General features: G+C 40.5%; 1 protein-coding gene across 4 annotated transcripts in view; it reads right to left on the minus strand.

Annotated features, from left to right (window-relative positions):
* Nucleotides 1-22,759, minus strand: part of fsd1 (fibronectin type III and SPRY domain containing 1) — a 73,041-nt gene that overhangs the window by 34,134 nt on the left and 16,148 nt on the right. For 3 of the 4 annotated variants that reach the window (XM_073068736.1, XM_073068734.1, XM_073068735.1), the window contains exons 3-7: nucleotides 20,970-21,101; nucleotides 18,485-18,586; nucleotides 17,304-17,326; nucleotides 12,035-12,156; nucleotides 9,297-9,506 (exon numbers count right to left, since the gene is read on the minus strand). In XM_073068736.1, the coding sequence (XP_072924837.1) occupies nucleotides 9,297-9,506; nucleotides 12,035-12,156; nucleotides 17,304-17,326; nucleotides 18,485-18,586; nucleotides 20,970-21,020 (508 nt within the window). In that variant the 5' untranslated portion in view covers nucleotides 21,021-21,101. Of the gene's footprint in view, nucleotides 1-9,296; nucleotides 9,507-12,034; nucleotides 12,157-17,303; nucleotides 17,327-18,484; nucleotides 18,587-20,969; nucleotides 21,102-22,759 lie in introns of those variants that run through there. The other variant, XM_073068737.1, reaches the window with a different exon arrangement.

Consider the following 22,759-nt stretch of genomic DNA (forward strand, 5'->3'; position numbering starts at 1 on the left):
GAGGATGAGAGGTGACCTGACAGAGGTGTTTAAGATGATGAGAGGCATTGATTGTGTGGGATCATCAGAGGCTTTTTCCCAGGGCTGAAATGACTAACATGAGAGGGCACCATTTTAAGGTGCTTGGAAGCAGGTACAGAAGGGATGTCAGGGGTAAGTTTTAAAAAAAAACTCAGAGTGGTGAGTGTGTGGAATGGGCTGCCTGTGACGGTGGTGGAGGCGGATACGATAGGGTCTTTTAAGAGATTCCTGGATAGGTACATGCAGCTTAGAAAAGTAGAGAGCTAAGGGTAACCCTAGCTAACTTCTAAAGTAAGTACATGTTTGGCACAGCATTGTGGCCCAAAGGGCCTGTATTGTGCTGTAAGTTTTTTATGTTTCTATTATTGCCATGTGTAGAGGTACAGTGAATAACTTGTCTTTTATAACATTCATATCGATCAATTCATTGAAACAGTACATTGAGGTAAATAGAGTGCAGAATAAAGTGTTACAGCTGCAGAGAAAGTGCAGACAAGGTGGTGAGAGGTCATAATAAGGTAGATTGTGAGGTCACAAGCCCATCTCATCATACTAGGGAGCCATTCAATAGACTTACAACAGAGAGATAAAAGCTGTTCTCGAGGATGGTGGTAGGTGCTTTTGGGCTTTTGTATCCAAAATGCAAGAGATTCTGCAGGTACAGGAAAACTCGAGCAATGTGCATAAAATGCTGGAGTAGCTCAGCAGGTCAGGCAGTATCTACCCAGTCAAATAAACATACTATGTTTCAGGTCGAGACAAATGCCCTGACCTGCCCTCACCTCAAAATAACAACTGTTTATTTCCCTTCATAGATGCTGACTGACCTGCTGAGTCCCTCCAGCACTTTTTTGTGTGTAAGGTTTTTGTATCGATTGCCTGATTGTGGGGGGCGGGGGGGGGGGGGAAGAGAGAATGTCTGTGGAAGGTGGGGTCATTCATTATGCTGGTTACTTCACCAAGGCAGCACGAGGTCTCCATGGAGGGAAGGCAGTTTCCCCTGAAATGTTGAGCTATGTCTGCAGCTCTTGGCAATTTCCCCCACCCACCAACCCACAGGTCAATGACCAACTCTTTTGCTTTGCTGACATCAACAGAAAGGTTTGTGTCACGATAGCATGTACTAAGCTCCCTTTTCATTCCTGTGCTCTAACATATTGTTATTTGAGATACGGCCCACCTCAGCGGGATCATCTGCAAACTTGTAGATGGAGTTAGAGCAGAACCTGTCTCATGAGTGCTTAAGGAGTATAGGGCTGAGGAGGCAGCCTCACAGGGCAACAACGTTGAGAATAATTGTTGTGTGGATATTGTAACCTGTCCTCGTCGTTTCTAGTCTGTTGGTCAGAAAGTTAAGGATCCAGCTGCAAAGGGAGGTGTTGGGTCCCAAGATTAGGAGTTTGGTGATAAATTTGTTTGGAATTACACCACTGAAATCTGAGCTCTAATCAATAAGCAATATAATGAAAGCAAGCATTTCATTCTTCACCACCTTATTCACCAGTGCAGCTATTTTCAGGGACCTACTGACATGTACCAAAATCTTGTTTACTGTTCCCAAAATGCATTACCTAGTAGTTATTGCTGTATATTTAATATTTTAGTAGTTTAAGAGTAATATTGTAACTATATAGGTTGATCAAGCATTCCTTTGTTTAAATAATCCATTGTGGGTTATATATAAAAATAAATGAACTGCATATGTCATAATGCTGCCATCATATATATATGTGCACCTCACAAAGAAAAACGAATTGAAGTACATGACTTACCTTCCAGCTCCCTTATTTTCCTTTGGATTAGTTTTTAATGTTTTGTAGTTTAAAAAAAATGAACCTGAGATGACTACCTACTTGAAGTGCAACAAGACATTAGAGCTAAAAACTAACTCAGCGAGAAACAGTAGAGTTAAAAAGCACGTTTCCTTTTCTCAGAGCAGCATGTCTTCACAAAAGGGATAGACATGGTTGAGTTTTAAAATTGACAAATTCAGAGGTTCATAAACAGTGAGTACTGAGTGATAATGATCAGAAATAAAAAGAGCAGAAATGGCTAGTTTCATCGGAAAGATAAATGCGTTTGGTTGCAAAAGAGATAACTGTATTTTATATACGGAGCAGACTGAGCAACATTTTTAAAGCAAAAGAAATAGCCAATGAGAAACAAGTAAATTGGGTTTAAAGGTATGCAGTTTGCTTTGAAATTTAACTTCTGAAACCAAACCAGCCAAAATAAGTTGTGTTGATATCATGAAACTATTGCAGGAACATTTAGAACCACAGCCACTGTTGATTGCTGAACACTTTAGGTTTCCTAAGTGGAATCAAAAAGATGGGGAGTCCATTTCAATGTATGTGGCTAAATTGAAGAGATTGACTGAGCATTGTCCATTTGGTAATGGGCTTAATGATGCACTGAGAGATTGTTCAGTTTGTGGAATTTTAGAAGAAAGCATTCCAAAATGGCTCCTAACTGAAAATGGCTCCTAATTAAAAAGAGCAGTTGGAATAGTTGTATCAATGAAAACAGCAGACAGAAATGAAATAAAGTTGCAGTCAGGAATGAAGGTGAGCATGAACAAAACTGTAATATCTATACAGAAACTGGCCTGACAAAACTGATTGTGTTACTGTTGCAGCATGGGTGCAGTACAAAAGGTGAATGCAGATTTAAAGGTGAAACTTGGGACAAAAAAGCAATATAGTCGGACTCATACAAAGAGCATGATGAGCAGACAAGAATGAATATACTGTACAAGGAACAAAAAAAGATAAAAAGTCAGTCGCAGTTTCAAGAAGTGCACTAATCTGCATGTTGTTGATGTAAAATATGATAATGATGAGAATGGCACAGGACTATGTAGCCTTGAGATTTACAATGTGAAAACTAACAAGAGAGAAGCAATATGGCTTACACCACAAGTAAATGGCAATTTAATTAAAATGGAATTGGACACTGGTTCGGCCGTTTCAGTTGTTCCACAAAATGAGTTTGAACAGCATTTCAAAGATACTAAACTGAAGCCTGCAGATATTCAACTAAAAGCCTATAATGGAGAAGAGGTAACTCCTACGGTAATAACATTTGTAGCAGTGAGATACAATAACCAACAAACCACATTGGGCTTGTATGTGGTGAAACAGGAGGACTAGCATTTTGGGGACGTGAATGGCCGAGACAACTACAACTTGACTGGAGATCCATCCACCATTTGCATGTTATATCCCTGTCAATAAAGCCAACTGAATGCAAATTACGAAAGGTACTGGATGATGGATGCCACAGCAGTGTTCAAGGATGGCACTGGAAAACAAATATTAGCAAGAGTAAAATAGTGTCAAATGAAAGAGCCGCACCCAAGTTTTGCAATGCTGCCCACTTCCTCATACAATTTGTGATAAAGTAGCCAGTGAGCTAGGTCACATGGAAGCTGAAGGAATTCTTTCTAAGGTTGAGTGGAGTGCATAGACAATGCCAGTGGTTCCAGTAGCCAAGAAGAAAGGGTCTGTTAGGATCTGTGCTGAATTTAAGGTCACCATCAACCCAGTACTGAAAGTTGATCTATACCCTCTGTCCAGATTGAGGATAACTTCGCAAACCTTTCTGGAGGGAAACACCTCAGCAAAGTGGTCTTAGCTGAGGCCGACCTACGATAGAGATGGAAGAAGAATGTGAAGTGTTTTTCACCACAAACACTCATAACAGGGATTATCACCAATAATAAGCTTAATTTTGGTGGAGCATCTGCATTAGCTCTCCAGCAGAAAGGTATGGACCAGGTGCTGCAAGGCTGCTGAGGCACTCAGTGTTACCTGGATGACATCATTGAGATAAGGCACATCTCCAAACTCTCACAGCAGTATTAAAAAGATTAGAAGATTACGGGCTTGGAGCACAATGCAACAAGTAAGATTTTTTTAAAACCAGGCACCACTTACAGTGGTCACACCATCAACGCACAATGATTACACAAGAATATTCAAACAGTGGAGGATGCACAAGACCAAAGGTCGTGTCACAGTTGCAGTCTATTTCAGGATTTGTCAATTCTATAACAGTTTCTTGCCAAACGTAGCTACCGTGCTCCACCCCTTGAGCTCAGTACAACAGATCTGGAAGATAAAGCAGCACGAGGTGGCTATCAAAAAGGTAAAGGAAGTGGTGAAGTCTGACACTGTACTCACACATTACGATCCACATCGTCCAGTGAAGCTTGCCTGTGATGGTAAAGCTGCAGTCATGTCACATGTTATGAGTGATGGAAGTGAATGCCCCACAACCTATGTTCCTCTAAGCTGTGCACGTACACACACGTTTTTCAACTAGCGCACAAAGGAAATTAATGTGCGCACAAAAGGTTAGTTATCTAAAATAATGTAGTAATTAATAATTATACTTTTTGAAAATAATCTTTTAGCTAAATGTTTCTGTTAGCTAGTTAACAGAATATGTATGTTATTTTGTTGTTATTCTGTGCAGTTTTATGTCAAATATTTTGTAAATCTACATAAACTGTGCCATGTGTGCATTCACTGCGCACATACTTTTGTCGCAGGAAAAAATTTGCACAACATAAGATTTCTGCACACACTGACTACTAAAAATTAGAGGGAACATTGCCAATAGCCCTTAACGCTGCAGAGAAAAATTCTGCACAGTTTGACAGTGAGGCTTTGAGTCCAGTTAGAGTGTAAAACATTTTAACTGGTATCTGTATGGGAGAGTGTTTATCCTGGTTACTGATCATCAATCACTAGTATCCAATTTCAAACCACAGAAGAGTGTCCCACTAACAGCAGCATGATTGCAGAAATGGGCTCTATTTCTTGGAGGACATAATTACAAGACTGAATTCAAGAGGATGGCTGAGCATGGAAATGCTGATGGATTGTCTCATTTACCCTTGGAAAAGAAAATACCTGCAAAATTTACAAAAGAGGACACTCCTCCCGATGTACTCTCCCTAATGCAAAATGGAAGTGTCCCTATTACAGCAGAGATGAAACAAGTACTGCACAGCGTCTCAGGTCTACATAGTCACCCAAAATAGCTGGAATGTGCAGCAGACACTCCATTTTATAGACAATAGACAATAGGTGCAGAAGTAGACCATTCGGCCGTTCGAACCTGCACCGACATTCTGAGATCATGGCTGATCATCTACTATCAATCCCCGGTTCCTGCCTTGTCCCCATATCCCTTGATTCCCCTATCCATAAGATACCTATCTAGCTCCTTCTTGAAAGCATCCAGAGAATTGGCCTCCACTACCTCCGAGGGAGTGCATTCCAGACCCCCACAACTCTCTGGGGGAAGAAGTTTTTCCTTAACTCTGTCCTAAATGACCTACCCCAGCACTGAGATGAACTTGCCCTTGACGGAGGTAGCTTTGTGTCAAGATTGAGATGTAACATCCAAGCTGAGAGGTAAAGTAACACACACAAAATGCTGAAGGAACTCAGCAGGTTAGGCAGTATCTATGAAAACGAATACACAGTCGATGTTTTGGGCAGAGGCCCTTTATCAGGACAGGAAAGAATGGGGGAAAATGTCAGAATAAAAAGATGTGGGGAGGGGAAGTAGGAGAACTAGAAGGGGATAGGTGAAACCAGTTAGTTAGGAAAAGTAAAGGGTTGGAGAGGAAGGAATCTGATAGGACAGGTGAGTGGACCATACGAGAAAGAGGAGGAGGAAGGGACTTGGGTCCAGTGATAGGCAGAAAGTAAAGGTAAGAGCCCAGAATGGGGAATAGAAGAGAGGCTCATGGACCTCCAGCTTCCTCCTCCTGTATAGGTCAACTAAGACGAAAGAGCTGATTGTGGACTTCAGGAAGGGTAAGACGAAGGAACACATACCAATCCTCATAGAGAGATCAGAAGTGGAGTGAGCGAGCAGTTTCAAGCTTATGGGTGTCAAGATCTCTGAGGACCTAACCTGGTCCGAGCATGTTAATGCAGTTATAAAGAAGGCAAGATAGCGACTATACTCCATTAGTAGTTTGAAGAGATCTGGCGTGCCAACAAATACACTCAAAAACTTCTATAGATGTACCATAGAGAGCATTCTGACAGGTTGCATCACTGTCTGGTATGGAGGGGCTACTGCACAGGACCGAAAGGAGCTGCAGAGGGTTTTAAATTTAGTCGGCTCCATCTTGGGTACTAGTCTATAAAGTACCCAGGACATCTTCAAGGAGTTGGTGACTCCGAAAGGCAGCATCCATTACTAAGGCCTTTTCTCACTGTCACCATCAGGTAGGAGGTACAGAAGCCTGAAGGCACACACTCAGCGATTCAGGAACAGCTTCTTCCCCTCTGCCATCAGATTCCTAAATGGACACTGAACCAGTGGGCGCTACCTCACTTTTAAAATATATATTATTTCTGTTTATTGCACGATTTTTATTCTATTCAATATACATTTGCTGTAATTGATTGATTGATTTTTCTTCTATATTATGTATTACATTGAACTGCTCTGCTAACTTAACAAATTTCATGATTAATGTGGTGGTAATAACATTGATTCTGAAATGTTATATCTTCCTCCTATATGCTGACGCATCACCACCTTTGATCTGCCCAACAGTGGCGTCATCAGCAAACTTAAATATGGCATTGGATTTATACTTAGACACACAGTTATAAGTATAAAGTGGGTAGAACAGGGGGCCAAGCACACAGCCTTGTGGTGCACCTTTACTGATGGTGATTGGGCAGATGTCGTTGTCAATGTGAATTGACTGAGGTCTGCACATGAGGAAATCAAGGATCCAATGCACAAGGTAGTACTGAGGCCTAGTTCTTGGAGCTTATTGACTAATTTTGAGCGGATGATAGTGTTGAAGTATAAAGCCATTTTCAAGTCTATATTAAATTTCTATGATCACATCAAAATACCTTGTTTCTAATGTGTGGTCCTAATGTTTATAAATTTATAAGTAATTAGTATGTACACATTATGGCTCAAACATGAATGACAGGTTAATCTGGGTCAAGTGACACAAAGGGATGAGAGTTTTATTTCAAGCACAAGAACACTATTTGATGAATTGAGAGTCTTTGAACCTCAAATGATTTGAGAGGCTGGTCAAAGACTACATCAAGGACTAGCATGCTACCACCCAAAGTGGACTCCCTACAATTCGCCTACCGACACACCCAACCGACAGACGACGCAATAGCCACAACTCTACATACCGTCCTTACACACCTGGAGAAGAAGGTTGCTGAAGTGAGAATGCTGTTCTTGGATGACAATTCAACATTCAACACTATCATTCCATCTAGGCTCAACAGGAAGATCAGAGACCTCGGCGACCCCGCCTGTGCAGATGGATGCTAGACTTGGTGTCAGATCACTGGCAGGTGTTAAGCATTGGCTCCCTCACCTCCACCCCTCCGTCTCTCAACACAGGAGCCCCTCAGGGCTGTGTACCAAGTTCCCTCCTTTACTCCCTGTATACCCATGACTGTATCGCCACCCACAACTCTAATCTGCTAACTAAATTTGCCGATGACACTACATTGATTGGCCTAATCTCAAACAATAATGAGGTAGTCTACAGGGAAGAAGTCATCACCCTGACACAGTGATGTCAAGAAAACAACCTCTTCCCAATGTCGCAAAAACAAAGGAGCTGGTTGTGGATTACAGGAGGAATGGAGACAGGCTAACCCCTATAGACATCAATGGATCTGGGGTTGAGAGGGTAAATAGTTTTAAGTTCCTCAGCATCCTTATCACTGAGGACCTCATGTTGTCTGTACACACCAGCTGTGTGGTGAAAAAGGCACAACATTGCCTCTTTCACCTCAAGACATTTGAGGAAGTTTGGTAGGGGCCTCCAAATCCTAAGAACTTTCTACAGGGCACATCCTGAGAGCATCCTGACTAGCTGCATCACTGTCTGTTATGGGAACTGTACCTCCCTTAATCGCAAGACTCTGCAGAGAGTGGTGCAGACAGCTCAGTGCATCTGTAGTTGTGAACTTCCCATGATTCAGGACATTTACAAAGACAGGTGTGAAAAAAGGGCCCGTAGGATCATTGGGGACCCGAGTCACCCCATTCCAGCTGCTATCATCTGTGAAACGGTACCGCAGCAGAAAAGCCAGGACCAACAGGCTCCAGGACATCAGGCCATCAGACTGATTAACTCACGCTGATTTGAGTGTATTTCTGTTACATTGTCTGTTCTATTTATTATAAATTACTATGATTGCACATTTAGATGGAGATGTGATGTTAAGATTTTTACTCATATGTGAAGGATGTAAGAAATAAAATCAATTCAATAAATTCCTCCTTTTAAATATTTAACTGAACTGATAAACAAGGCTATTTCATTTGAAGCATAGCACAGCAATGCTTGCCCTGACCTACATCAATAGCAGCTAGATTACATTATGAGTTTGAGGGGATTTGATATGCACCAAAGACTAACAAATTTCTACAGATTTACCATGGAGAGCATTCTGACCGGTTTTATCACTGCCTAGTATGGAGGCCCCAATGCACAGGATCAGAAAAAGCTGTAGAGGGTTGTAGACTCAGCCGTCTCCATCAAGGGCACTAACCTACCCACCATCGAGGACATCAAAAGGCAATACCTTAAGGCAGCATTGCTCATGAAGGACCCTTACCATAAAGGATATGCTTTCTTCTCAATACTACCATCAAGCGGGAGGTACAGAAGCCTGAAGATACACACTCAATGACTTAGGAACAGCTTCTTCCCCTCTTCCATCAGATTTCTGAATAGCCTTTGAATCCATGAACACTACCTCACTATTTTGCCACACACACAAAATGCTGGGGGAACTCCGCAGGCAATGCAGCATCTATGGAAAATGTACAGTCGACATATCGGGCCAAGACCCTTCATTCGGCTGTCTTGTTTTGAACTATTTATCTTTCATACATTCCAATTGTAATTTTTATGTATTGCATTGTACTACTACTACAAAACAACAAATTTCACAACATACATCAGTGATAATAACCTGTTCCTGCTCTCACTTTCATAATTTGTTCTTGAATTCTTAATCTGGGTTAAATCTACAAATGGCTAATTCAAAAGGCAATATTAACCAAGTCATAATATGAGAGTTATAAAAAAAAACGTTAGAGGGCTTGTCCATCTTCACCAAGAAAGATTTCACCAGAACTTCAGTCCGCGTAAGTCTCCATTCAGAACCTGAGCTCACAATCTAGATTGAAAATTCAATGATGTGCACAGGAGAAGTTACACTATCACTTTTGATTGCACTTACCTGACAATGTGAATTCCATCTCCTTAATGCCTTCCCTCACCATCCAGGGGTGCTCTTCCTTCAGTCGTGGGGCCCCTTCATAGTTGGTCTTGCGATATTCCAGTACGTAATGATCGATTTTTGTGTCCTCCTCAGGCATTCGCCAGACCACAGTCACACAGTTGTCTGCCACCAGGCACTCCGCCGTATCAATTTCTGGAATACTTGGCACTGGTAATAAAAATGGCAAAATGGAAGATAAACCAAATTTCAGTTTCATTGAGAGATTTTGGAGAATAAAGATACAACTAGAAGCTAGAAATACGTTTTCCCCACCATTCCTCTGAATGCACTGATATTATGAATAAAAGAATTCTTGATCAGCACTGCACTTCACTGTTAAGTCATAGACTTTAGCTCACTAAGTCCGAGCAAGCAGCTAGTTACACTAAGCCCATCTTATTCTCCCAATATTACCATTACTCCCCCCTCCTCCCATGCACTAATTTTACCGCTCACCTGCACATTATGAGCATCATTAACCTACCAGTCCAGCTATCTTTAGGATGTAGATATGGAGTGGTTCACTTAATGGTATCCAACAATCACAGCAAGAATGCTCAAACTCCATCAAACAGCTTGCTGGGGCTGAGGCAGAGAGTCACTAGCCCGTCCTAACTCACGCATGACCATCATCTCCACAACTCCTTCATGAATGGACGTGCAGATGTAGTGCAGTTCACTGGGCGGTGATGGATCGCAGGAAACCTCCAAGCTCCAACTATATGGAGGGCAACTGAAGACCTCTGATGACCTGGTTGCAGGGGTCAACAATTCTACCTGGAATCCATTTGGTTTCAATTCCTTACTGGGCATGCTCACAACTAAACTCTCCCAAGACATTTGAGTACATTAACTAGTCAACTCTATGGCGATCACGAGGAAATCTGCAGATGCTGGAAATTCAAGCAACACACACAAAATGCAGGTGGAATGCAGCAGGCCAGGCAGCATCTATAGGAAGAAATGGAGGGTGTCGACCTGAAACGTAGACTGTACTACTTCCAGCTGCCTGGCCTGCTGCATTTTGTGTGCATTGACTCTATGGTGATAACTCATTTACAATCCAGTTTATGAATTTTTCCACAATTCAATCAGTATGTAGACCAAAGTTTACAAGTCAATCCAAATTGTGTGGGTAACAATTGCCTGACTGAAAATCAAAATAAGACACAAAATATTCAAGTGGTCAAGCAGCATACGTAGGGAGAGATGAATGGGATTAATGTTGAAAGTCTGAGAATCTTTCATTGGTAGTAGCCAGCTCTGATACAGTCTGGAAAGGCTGGTGAGGTAAATAAATGTTCAGTCCTGAGGGCTACAATGTGTTCTTCTGAGCTCATTTTGGGTCACTGAAACAGTGTAGGATGGCAAGAGAGGAGTGTGAATGGGATGGGAAATTGACCCTTACTGAAGGGCCGAGGCATTCCATGGAGTGGTTATATAATCTTCCTTGATTTGAGCTGGGAATGTCACATACCAAACTATAGATTCAAATGAATCATTGCTTCATCTGGAAGGCGTATTTAGATCTATCTGTGGTGGGAATGGAAGAGGTTTAAAAAGGCAACTTTTGCATTCTCTCAGTTACATACGAAGATGCTACAGCAAGAGGAGGCAGTGTTGTGGAGGGGGGTCAGGGAATTGTGGAGGGGGGTCAGGGAATTATGGAGGGAACAGCCTCTTTGAAAGTGGAAAGGATGTATTTCAAGGGCTTCATACTGGAGGTGGCAGAAATTATGGACTTGATCCAACAAACATCTCCTATCATGTTATACATCTCATTTCTTAGGAGGCTACCATTTGGTCCATCAAGTCTATTCCAACTCTTAGAACAGTCACATCACTCTAATTTGCCCACTTTATTTCCCTGCAATACTGTCTCTCTGCTGTCAACTCCACCTCGATTTTTCTGCCAGTAACTTACACTGGGGGTAATTTACAACAGCCGATTAACTTATCAACCACTCTGTTTTCAGGGTGTGGGAGGAAATCAATGCACTGGGGAGAAGGAAACCGCGTAGTCACAAGGAGTACTGATACCCAATACGTTGCTTATGTGGGTGGAGACCCAGTAGTTATTACTGCTCTCAGTATGACAAGAGGGTGCACAAAATGGAACAGATGCAGTTAAGAACCCTGTAGATGAACCCATGGTTAAGGATTCATTTTCTTCCTCATCATCATGTGCAAAACTGGTAATGCTGGGATAATTTAGTTTTGTTGTCCAAGACCCCATTCCTGTGTCATTTCTAATGTTGCTCAACAGAAAGCAGTGGCAGCTTGGGTTTGGGTTGGGATCACTGTCTAACATTCTGACCTCACTTTGCACAGGGACAGAAAACAGACCCTTCAGCTCAACAGGTGCATACCAACCGAGATTTCCATCCAACCTAGTCCCACTTGTAGTATGTGGTTCGGACCCTTCTAAACATTCCCTGTCCATGTACCTGCCCAAGACCCTTTCAATATCATTAATAACTCAGCTGCCTCACTTCCTTCCTCGGGTAACTCATTCTATATACTGACCGCCGAAAAAAGTTACACCTCAAGTTCCTATTAAATCTCTTCCACCCCTTCCCCCAACTTAAACTTGCTTACAAAAAAAAAAATCAGAAATAAATATGATTCAAGCAAATTGTTCAGACTATCGACCTCATCATTTCACAGCAATCTACAAGCATCACCCTCACTCTCACCTGGCAAGAACTTCAGTGAACGAAGGACTTTTTGTTCTTGGGAGAAGTCGACCATTAGATGACTCATGTTGTCACTGGCTTTGGCCTTTAAGGATAGCCTGAAAGCTGGTGCCATAGTAACACTAGGGAACAAGTCCAAGAACTAACATTACACACGACATATTCAGCAATCCCGTCTGTAGACAATTCAACAATCAATTTGCTGACCAAACTATTTTGAAAAGCATTGTTTCTGAGTTCAATGTTATCTGTTAGCTCTGCGTAAAACCACAGGCCTTCAAAGACAGTTCAAAGTGAGGTGGCAGAGCATAAGGTATGAGAATAGGCCACTTGGTATGTTATGTACCTGGCTTCCACAGCCCATGTTCAATATATCATGCACTCTCTACCATTCAAACCATTATGCAAAACTCTGCAAATATTGTTGCAACTTCACCATATCCTTTTACCCCTCATGAATACTTGCAACACTGGGTGTTGAGTATTATTTGGTTGACTAAATTTACATATTATTAACATTGTCAGATATCTATGAACACCTGTTAATGACAGATGACCAAAGAAAAACAGCTGCAAATCTAAAAACTGTTAATTTGAATTGCCACAGCAATTTCTAAAATTGCCTCATTTGTGAAAATGCACAGATATGGAACATGAAAAGCTTACTGCAAGTATAAATACTGATAAAAATGGAAGGTAAAATTGATCAAATAAGAATAGTTGGCATTTAGTGATTCCCTGTCATTTGGAATTCTACAATGTTCTTATAATTTGGTAGAAGACAGGTTTCAAAGTGGACCAAGCAATCTCTTGGAAACTGTAAAGGGTATAAAGGCTGGAATCAGAAAAACAAATGGACAAGGAGACAATGAAACAAGTATAGTTCTATTCTCTGTGATAAAGGTTCTGTTAAAACATATTGAGCTTTAAAATTCCGCTCTCTGCCTTAAAATCAATATAAAGATGGCAAAAATTAGACTGAAGACTGGGTTGGTCACTGATTTTCTTGAATACCAATCTAGCCCACGTTAATGATTGAAGTAAGGGGTGTGTGTGGGGTGAGAGAGAGAGAGAGAGAGATGACACATTGCAGAAAACAGATTTTTTTTTACTGTCAGTGAATGGGAAGTCTCCCATATTAGAAAGGATAGAATAGATTATGTTTTAGTTTTTCACTTGGAAGATGAAGTTTTAAAAATTCCAAAGACTACTTGAATCTTGGCCTATTTATATTCATAACAATGGAGTAGAAGTTGCTTTGTAGGTCCACAAAACTATACGTGGACTACAGAAAATCTCTGGCTGTGACATATTATAAAAGGTATACAAGTGTTGTTTGGATTTATTGAAATATTAATCTGGAATACAAGAGTTACATTAGTGAGGAGAGATTATTCTAAGAAGCACTGTATTCCTTAGAATTAGAACATTTAAGAGGTGATTTCATTGAAATTCTCAATCGTTTTTATGAAATTGAAAAACAAAATAAACTGTTTCTTAAATAAAGCTTTAATAGGAATCAACTTTATAGATTTTTCTTAGTGTTGCTATAGAAATGACATTCAGGTTAATGAGTTAAGAAGACAAATGGGTTGTGGAGATCAAGTTCATTTTCTTTTAAATGTAGACATCAAAAGATGATGTAATGTCAAGGCCGTTGATAATGAAGGATTTGATCCAAGTATATTGAGAAGAATTATTTCCTCTGTTGAGGTCCAAAACAAGGCTTTGAAAAGCTTGTAAGTGCAAATGATGCACTGTTTGTCATTCTCCAAAACTCAACAGGTCCTTGAATGTTCCACAAGGGCCTGGACCTAATGCGTGGTACTACCCAGAGATTGGATGATTTAAAACACTGGCCCAGATAGACCGGAAAAGCAGGGCCTCAGGATCGGAGGTGAGTGTTGGGCTGAATTTGCTCACTCTCCCACAATGTTCACTCCTTTCACTATGGCGTTGAGGATGTCCGAAGTGATCTGGATATCCTTATACACAAACCATTGTAAGTTGATCTACAGAAACAGCAATTTAGGAAGGCAAATGATTCAATGGCAATTACTGTTGAAGGGCTTGAGTGCAAGTGTAAGTACATCTACTGCCACTACCAAGGGCCCTGATGATACTGCAGCTAGAGCATGAGAAAAGTTGGGACACCAACTTGCTGATGACACAGGAGCGAGATAGATGAGCTGTTTGCATGGTAATGGAACAACCACCTTGTGCTCAATGTCAGTAAGGCCATGGAATTTATTGTGAACTTCAGGAAGAGGAAGTCGGGGGAACACACAGCAGTGGAAAGGGTGAGCAGCTTCACGTTCCTGGGTGTCAACATCTCTGAAGATCTATCCTGGTCCAGCACATTGATGCAATTACAAAGAAAGCATAACTTTAGGAGTTTGAGGAGAATTGGTATGTTATCAAAGACATTCAAAAATTTCTAGAGATGTACCATGGAGAGCATTCTAAATGGTTGCATCACTGTCTGGCATGGAGGGGCCACTGCTCAGGATTGAAGAAACTGCAGAAAGTTGTAAGGTCATGTGAGGAGGAGGCGGAGCGAAGTTAAGATGGCATTAACAGCGACTCCTTTGCTTGCATCTTAGAAAACGGCTCTATTTCCATCTTTTAATATCTTCACTTTGTCTCTTTCAGGGTTCTTTTGAAGACCATGACCTGGAGTTACACACTGACTTCGTTCTTTGTGGGAATGGGACCCGTTCTCAGTGTTTCAGGACTGGCCGTTGTTTGGCACGCCAAAGGTTTGGCCTGAGAGTCCGGCTCGGATTTGGAAGCCTAAGATCTCAGTGCTCTGCAGATGGGCAAATTGAGGGTTGGTGACATGGCAGAAGACCCGTGATAAATCGAGGAAGTCGGAAAATCTACAGCTGTGTGCCCAAAGGCCCGGGATCTTTGAGATCTTTGGGAACAGAGCTCAGAAAAAGCGACATAATGGACTTTTAACATTGTAAACCAGCAAGTTGATTTTTACATCTCCCCGCTTGCTGGGAAAATGGAGACACCTCCCTCTCCCTTATTAGGGAGAGAGAGAGCCTGTGGTATGTTGAATACCGGGTGAAATGTGAAGTCTTTGGGGTAACTGCAAGTCTGTGTCTTTGCTATTGCTTTTCTCACGCTTAAGTGCTGGGTGGCAGGGCTGATGCTTGCTTTTTTTTTGCCGGTGGTGGGGGGGGGGGGGGGGGGGGAATGTTGCTCGCTGCCACTTACGCGCCGGAGCGGGGAGCTGGGGGGACTTTGGGGTGGTTATATTTAACTGTTGTTCATTCTTTGGGGCAGTACTCTGCAAATGCATTTCAGGACGCATATTGTATACATTCCTCTGACATTAAATTGGACCTTTGAACCAGTCTCCACAAACCTGAGAACACCTTCATCTGACGTTAAGGACCCCCATCACCCAGGATGTGCCCTCTTCTCATTGCTACCATCAGGGAGGTAGCATTGAGAAGGCACACATTCAGGAACAGCTTTTTCCCCCTCTACTATTAGATTTCTGAATGGACAATGAACCCTTGAACACTATAACACTATTTTTTCTCTATTTCCGCTACTTTTTTTTAAACATATATTTCTTATTGTAATTTATAGTTTTTATTATGTACTACAATGTACTGCTGCCACAAAACAAGTTTCACAATATGAGCCAGTGATATTAAACCATATTCTGGATTGTCCCACAACGAGACGTTTGGCAAACTTCCAAGGTTAGAAGAATAAGATCTCGTTGAAAAATTCTCTAGGATTTTGACTGGTTAACTGGAAAGTTGAGGTTTCCATTGACTGGGGAATCTAGAACCAAGGATTACAATCTTAAAAGGTGGTGTTAGCTATTCAGTTCTAGAGTTCTCCAGCCAAAATGGCCATGGAGGCTCACTCATCAAGTCTATCCAAGGAGCAGATTGAGAAATATCTGGATAGTTTGCGGATGAAGAGACAGAGCTCATGCAGAAACGTCATGCTCAGGTATATATCAGTCATAATTTACTGAATGGCAAAGTACAAAATGACCCAATGACCTACTTTCATTTCTTACATAATTTAAAGTTAGTATTTGTCCTGGGGGTGGGGGGGGGGGGGGGGGAAAGAGAGAAACAGAATAGTTGGTGAGAAATTCAAAATCCTCGTCTACATACAGTTGTTGAACATGGGATCAACTGAGAACTTATTAGGTAAGGATGTTAAGGGCTATAGATCAATGTAATTAACAGTCATGATCTATTTGAATGGTGTTAAAGTTCTTGCGGGTTGAATGGCCTACATCTTCCTTGCTAATCATTTATTAAATATGCCTGCCTTAAAAAAATGGGTTCTTTGGCTACGTTAGATTTTATGAATGCAATTGTGACCTGTATAAGTTAAGGGCCCAGGAATCTTTCTGAGATAGTGCATCTACATGTATAAATGGAAGATGAATACAGGAACACCCCTTGCCAAATTTCACTTTTTAGCAATTGGGATTTGTGTGGACAGTTCCTTTTCATTAGCAATATCACAGAAATGGTCATCTTAAATGGTAGTAAAGGTTAATAATCCTATTCAATTATGTTGTATTCACAAATGATAGGGTGGGGAAAAATACTTCTGAATACACCACAGTGCAATCCTTAGACATTCAACAGCTTCCAACACAAGTGAAGAGCCTTTAATTATTTTATAAGTGAGCGAAGCAAGAATTAGAAGATGCATTTTAAGCTTGGTTGTAGCAGCTCCACACTATTTGGGTTATTTAGCTAGTATTATAAGTAAAATGCAGATGCTTTAACCTAAAGTTTTGCTCAACATGTCTTGAGGCCACAATATTTTGAAAATGAAATTAATTTATTCATAACTGGTCACAGGAAGGCAAGGTTTTATATAAAATCTGGGTAATATACTGGAAATAACCCTCCCCATGCATAATTACTTAATTAAAATAGAGGACAGAAAGTTTGAAATTTTTAGGTCAGGAAAATGCCCTAAAAGCTTCTGATTGTCAGGTGTATTCAGCAAAGTTTTACTTCCTTATATGATGCAGTAAAATGCATGAAAATTATTATTTTCTTAAACAAAGAAAGCACATAAATTGTTGATCCTGAAGTCAGGACTAAAGCTGTAAAATAGAATCCCTCAACACTAAGCAGTCCCAACTTCCAGAACAAGCAAAACCATTGGTGGTTTATTAAGTACTTGAAGCAAGCAAAAGATATGTGCAGTTCTTAATTCAAGTTAGATTAATATAAAATGGATCATAAGCAAAAGTATTTTACAATACCTATCTTTAATCTGTTTGGCAGCCTTCAAAGCAGAAAAAAGAGAAGAGAGAAAAGGTCAAACATGCAAATAGGCACAATTATTCAAACACAGTTAAGCAAAAGTGTATGTTGCAGTCAGATAAACCAGCCACAAACCACAACCAAGCAGCCAATGATATTGCAGGAGCCAGATCTAAAAATTAAAAAAAAACACTTAAAGCACTCAAACAATATATTGCACTGTAAAATCATTTTCCAATTGTAAAATTGTGGGTGCACACACAACTGTATCCACAAATGATAAGGCTTGCTTTATCTTTGATTAATGCATCAACTGTCAATTGGTTCATAAGCCTTAACAAATCTACTTAAACACCAGAAATAGATGTACTAATGCTCACAATACTACCTCTCCTTGCCCTTTAACCCATTCCCTTTCTCTGCTTTCCGACTCAACTCTAAACTTCCTTGAATTGAAATTTAAGCATGTTAAAACTGTGTAATTTGTGAAAGAGTTCAAGGTTTTTGGCACCCCTTTGGAGACATTTTTAAAAACAAAAAATAATTGCTCTCAGATTCCTTGAATGCCAATTGTTTGACAGCTAAGAAACCTATATTACAATGGAGAAGCAATTAGTGGAAAGAGGGAGAAACACCACATTTTACTTTGAGTAATCTTAGTTGAAATAGTATTCAGATGACTCAGTGTTAAATGCAGTTCTTAGTGAGAAATAAAATTAACCAGACAAGGAAGGTTTCGTGTTTGGGTTGACTAATCTTGGCTATGTCAATTAATTCTATTAACGTGGTAATTCAGGGCCATAAAGCAAATCTTTAAAAAGACACTCATACATCCCACATGATGCAATGATTTCAACACTACATCTAGTTAGCTGGGCAGGTATATTAGGCATCCATCTCACTAACAATAATCAGGAGAAGCAGAGGACAGCAGCACCAAGCAGAAGATTTAATGAACCATGGCTAGTCAATTGAAAAAAAGCCCCTGCTAAATTATTTAATTCTTGAGAAAGTAAACAAATAGCTCTGAAGCCCAGTTATTTTTCCATTTTAAGATAAAGGACACTTAACTTGCTCCACTAAGAGAATTTACTCTAAACCACGTGCTTTTATGTTATTTACAAACTTCTGACGTGGGATGTTCATATCAATTATGCAAAAAAGTAAGGGGGGCAAATACCTGGTTTAACCCATCAGAGTTTGTGTTGTCCAATGTCTGGTTTGCAAACTCCAGAAGTTCTTCTGAACTTTCCAAAGCCTTGGCACAGACTGTCAGTTGGTTCTGATAAGGAAAGAGGTGAAATAATCAGTGTGGCATCAGCAATGAAGTTTGACTTAGAATATCAAACAAACCCACTGGTCAGGATTTAAGTGAACTGACAAGGCCATCAATGCACAGTCGAAAAGACAAAAGGAGTGCTCAGAATAAAGGTTTCTTAGATCTTATTCTGCCATTTTACTGAATTATAGACCTTCAAGCAGAGTTCCACATGGTCTTCATATCTTGTAATTGAATTCCAGTGTGTCAGATTAATGAAACTCAGTCAACTTAGCTTGGAAGTACAGGAGCAAAAGAATGTAGAAAAGTGGTCAAAAAAAAATCAAAAACACTGCAGAGTCTGGAAGTCTGATACAAACGAAACATGATTCGTCATCAATAGTTGATAGTTCAAGAGAAATCGCATCAATTTCTATCGCTGTTGGTTCAAGTCAGCCTTGGTTGAACCATTGAACTGATATTACATACAAGTACTGCTAAAAAACCACACGATATCGTTCAGTGCTGCTTATTTTACCACTGTGTTCTGGATTAAAGAAATACAGTTACATGTATAGGTCTCTATTTGTAAACTAGGTAGTGGTCAGGTAATTTCTAAGTTGTGTGTGCTAATGATTCAGTAATACCGTACAGCTGTGTGTTACAGACATATTACTGCAGTCCCAGACATTTGCATTATATTTTCTCCTTTTCCCCCCCTCAGGTTAAGACATTATTATTACTGAATTCTAATTGTTCCAGAAAAAAAACATTACTTGTTGTGAACTCAAACCACACCAAGGAATCAACAATATTGAGACAAAGTGTATTTGAGTTTCCATTGTCTACAATCAATACAGAGTTCTTTATTTGGCATTAGTTTGGCTCAGCGTATGCATTTTTTCTTTAGAGGTTAAAGTTGCAGAACAAAACTGTACTGTATCTGAAAGGCTCCCCCACACTGCTGCTTGTGGCAGCTTTTAAAGTGAAGTTTGCACAGAGATAAGAGGCTGTTAAAAAAACCCATGCTTCGGGAAATACTTCTAGTGCCCTACTAACACCCAATCAATCAAATGGTCATTTGTCTCATTTGTGTTTTTTAAAAATTGGCCAAATACTCCTAATTTCAGGAGTAGTTTATGAATCAGGGGTTGGATTTGGCTGCTCAGCTATTCAGCAAGATGACAGCTGATCTGGTTGCTACCTCAGCCTTGCCTTCCAACCTCAGGCATTCGTTCCGCTCTTTAATCAGGCTCTATTTACCTCCACTATTTAAAAAAATATCCAGACACATCTTCCATTACCTTTAAAAAAAATCACTAATTTTTATTGCAACAACAATACATTCAATACAACCAGTTGCCAATTACATTTTGACTGTTTAACCCAGCCACTCGCCAACCCTCATCACCACCCCTAGCTCCACCCCTCATCCTCATCCCCACCCCTCATCCTCATCCCCACCCCTTTCTCCACCAACCAACCAACAGAATAGCAGTACATACACAGACAGAGCATTCCTATTTTAACAGAAGATCTTTTAAGTTAGATATCAAATTTGTCCACATTAAGATTGTGTTTGGCTGTGCATCATTTACTCTTGCTGATGATAATTCCAAGTAAGAAATGTCCAAAAAGCTCTGAAGCCAGTGAGTACTTGAAATATCATGAGGAGGTTTCCAACGCTGGACTACAATCCCTATCTTTCATTACCTTTTGAGGAAGGTCTCAAAAACCAGAGCGAAAAATAATGCCTCACCATCATCTTAAATGGACGACCCATTATTTTCAAGGAATGACCCCTCATTCTAGATTCTTTCACAAGGGGCAGCCTTTTCACAACATCCATCTTGTTGAGACCTTTCAGGGTTTTATAAGCACCAGTTAAGTTCCATCTCATTCTTCTAAACTACAGGAGATACAAGCCTAGCCTGTCCAGAGTGCAGTAGAAATACAAGCTCTTCTTGTAAACTGTGGCTCAGGTCAAACATTATCAAATTCTCACTTTCCCAGCCCCAATAATTATTTTCCCAGCACCCTGAGATAAAGAAACACTGCATGGACAGTGTTTCAAATGGACATTCTAATCAAAGGTTTTTCACATTTGAACGAGATGGCAGCCTGGTACTTAAGGTACAGGTTCAGTCCATGAATTGGTTCCTAACCTAATGGTGATCCCTGCAGACTGCAGAATCCAAACCCAGAACTTTTTTTGTCATTTAATGTTGCATTGTGCAGTGCTGGTGTGACTGTGTCAGGTCTAGATACCCAAATGGTGCAAGTGACCATTCTAATAGCTTGCTGTGGTTTGTCTAATCACGAAGCTATACTACAAACTGTTTTGTCTGTGGTTTGTCTGATCCTGCTTACCTAGCTGAACCATTTATCATCAAGATGACAGACCTACCTGCAGTTCGTAGGTCTTGCTGGCTCGTTCTTGTTTGATCTTTGTCACCATGTCTTCCTTCAGCTCATCAAGAATAGTATACAGTGAGCTATATTCTGCCTCCAGGTCTCTGAGAGCTCGTTCAGAATTATCCTGTGAAACAAAAGGTGGCATGAAAAAGGGAAGCAAATCAGAAGGCATGACATATTGGCCTGCAAGTTTAGACACAAGTCTTTTTCTTTTAAATATCTCCTCAGAGTCTAAGTTGAGAAGGATGGAATCAATTCAGATTACCATTACTGCCACACATACAGTTCAGGTGAATTGAATGTGGAAAGCACAATCATTACCTTACACAAAGTTACCAATGACATCACAGTCTCCCCATGAGCCATCATCCCCCACCCCACCCTTGTCCCTATCATTCAGGCAAGTATCTTTCTTATAGGACAGTACTAACAGAGGTATCTTAAAGTTCAAAGAAAAATTTATTATCAAAGTACATATATGTCATCATTCTTTTTGTGGACATACTTAATAAATCCATAATAGAATCTATGAAAGACTGCACCAACTTGGGTGTGTAACCAGTGTGCAGAAGACATAAATGGTACAAATAAAAAAAGCAAGTGGTAATAAAAAATAAATATGCAATAATATTGAGAACATAAGATGAAGAGACCTTGAAAGAACATTCATAGGTTATGGGAACAGTTCAGTGATGAAGTTGGGTGAAGTTATCTCCTTTGGTTCAAGAGCCTGATGGTTGAGGGATAATAACTATTCCTGAACCTGGTGGTGAAAGTCTTGAGGCTCCTGTATCTTCTTTTTGAAGTCAACTGCAAGAAGGGAGCATGTCCTGTCTGGTGGGGGTCCCTGTTGATGGATGTTGCTTTCTTATGACAATGTTTCATGTAGATCTGCTCAATGATATTGAGGGCTTTACTAATGATGGATTGCGGTATATGCACTACTTTTTGTAGGATTTTCCATTCAAGGGCATTGGTGTTTCCATGCTAGGCCGTGATGTAGTTAATCAGAATACTCCCCACAATACATCTACAGAAGCTGGTCAAAGTTTTGAATGTTATGCAGAATCTTCACAAACTTCAGAGAAAGTAGAGGTGTTGCTGTGCTTTCTTCATAATTGCACTTATGTGCTGGGCCCAGGACAGATCCTCTGATGAGGACCGGCTCATGGACCACTAGATTCCTTCCTCTGAAATCAATAATCAGCTCCTTGGTCTTGCTGACATTGAATAAGAGGCTGTTATTGTGGCACTACTCAACCAGATTTTCAATCTCACTCCTATATGCTGAAAACAGAAATACTGTATATTTAAAAAAGTGAGGTAGTGTCCAAGGATTCAATATCCATTTAGGAATCAGATGGCAGAGGGGAAGAAGCTGTTCTTGAATCCTTTGATTCAGCCTTTGACAGTTGTGTTGCCAGCAAACTTGAATATGGCATTGGAGCTGTGCTTAGCCACACAGTTATAAAAGTAAAGCAAGTAGAGCATGGGGCTAGGCACACAGCCTTGTGGTGCACCAGCGCTGATGGAGATCATGGACATGGGTCTGCAACTAAGAAGATAGAGGATACTATTGCACAAGAAAGTAGTGAGACTAAGGTCCTGATGCTTATTGATTAGTTTTGAGGAGATGATGGTATTGAATGCTGAGCTGTAGTCGATAAATGTGAATCGTAACGTATACATTTTTGCTGTCTAAACATTCCATAAGACAAAGGAGCAGAAGTCAGACATTCAGCCCACCGAGTCTGCTCCACCATTTTATCATGAGCTGATCCA

The sequence above is a fragment of the Hemitrygon akajei genome, chromosome 16 (genome assembly GCF_048418815.1).
Source record: "Hemitrygon akajei chromosome 16, sHemAka1.3, whole genome shotgun sequence".
In the NCBI taxonomy this organism is placed as follows: Eukaryota; Metazoa; Chordata; class Chondrichthyes; order Myliobatiformes; family Dasyatidae; genus Hemitrygon; species Hemitrygon akajei.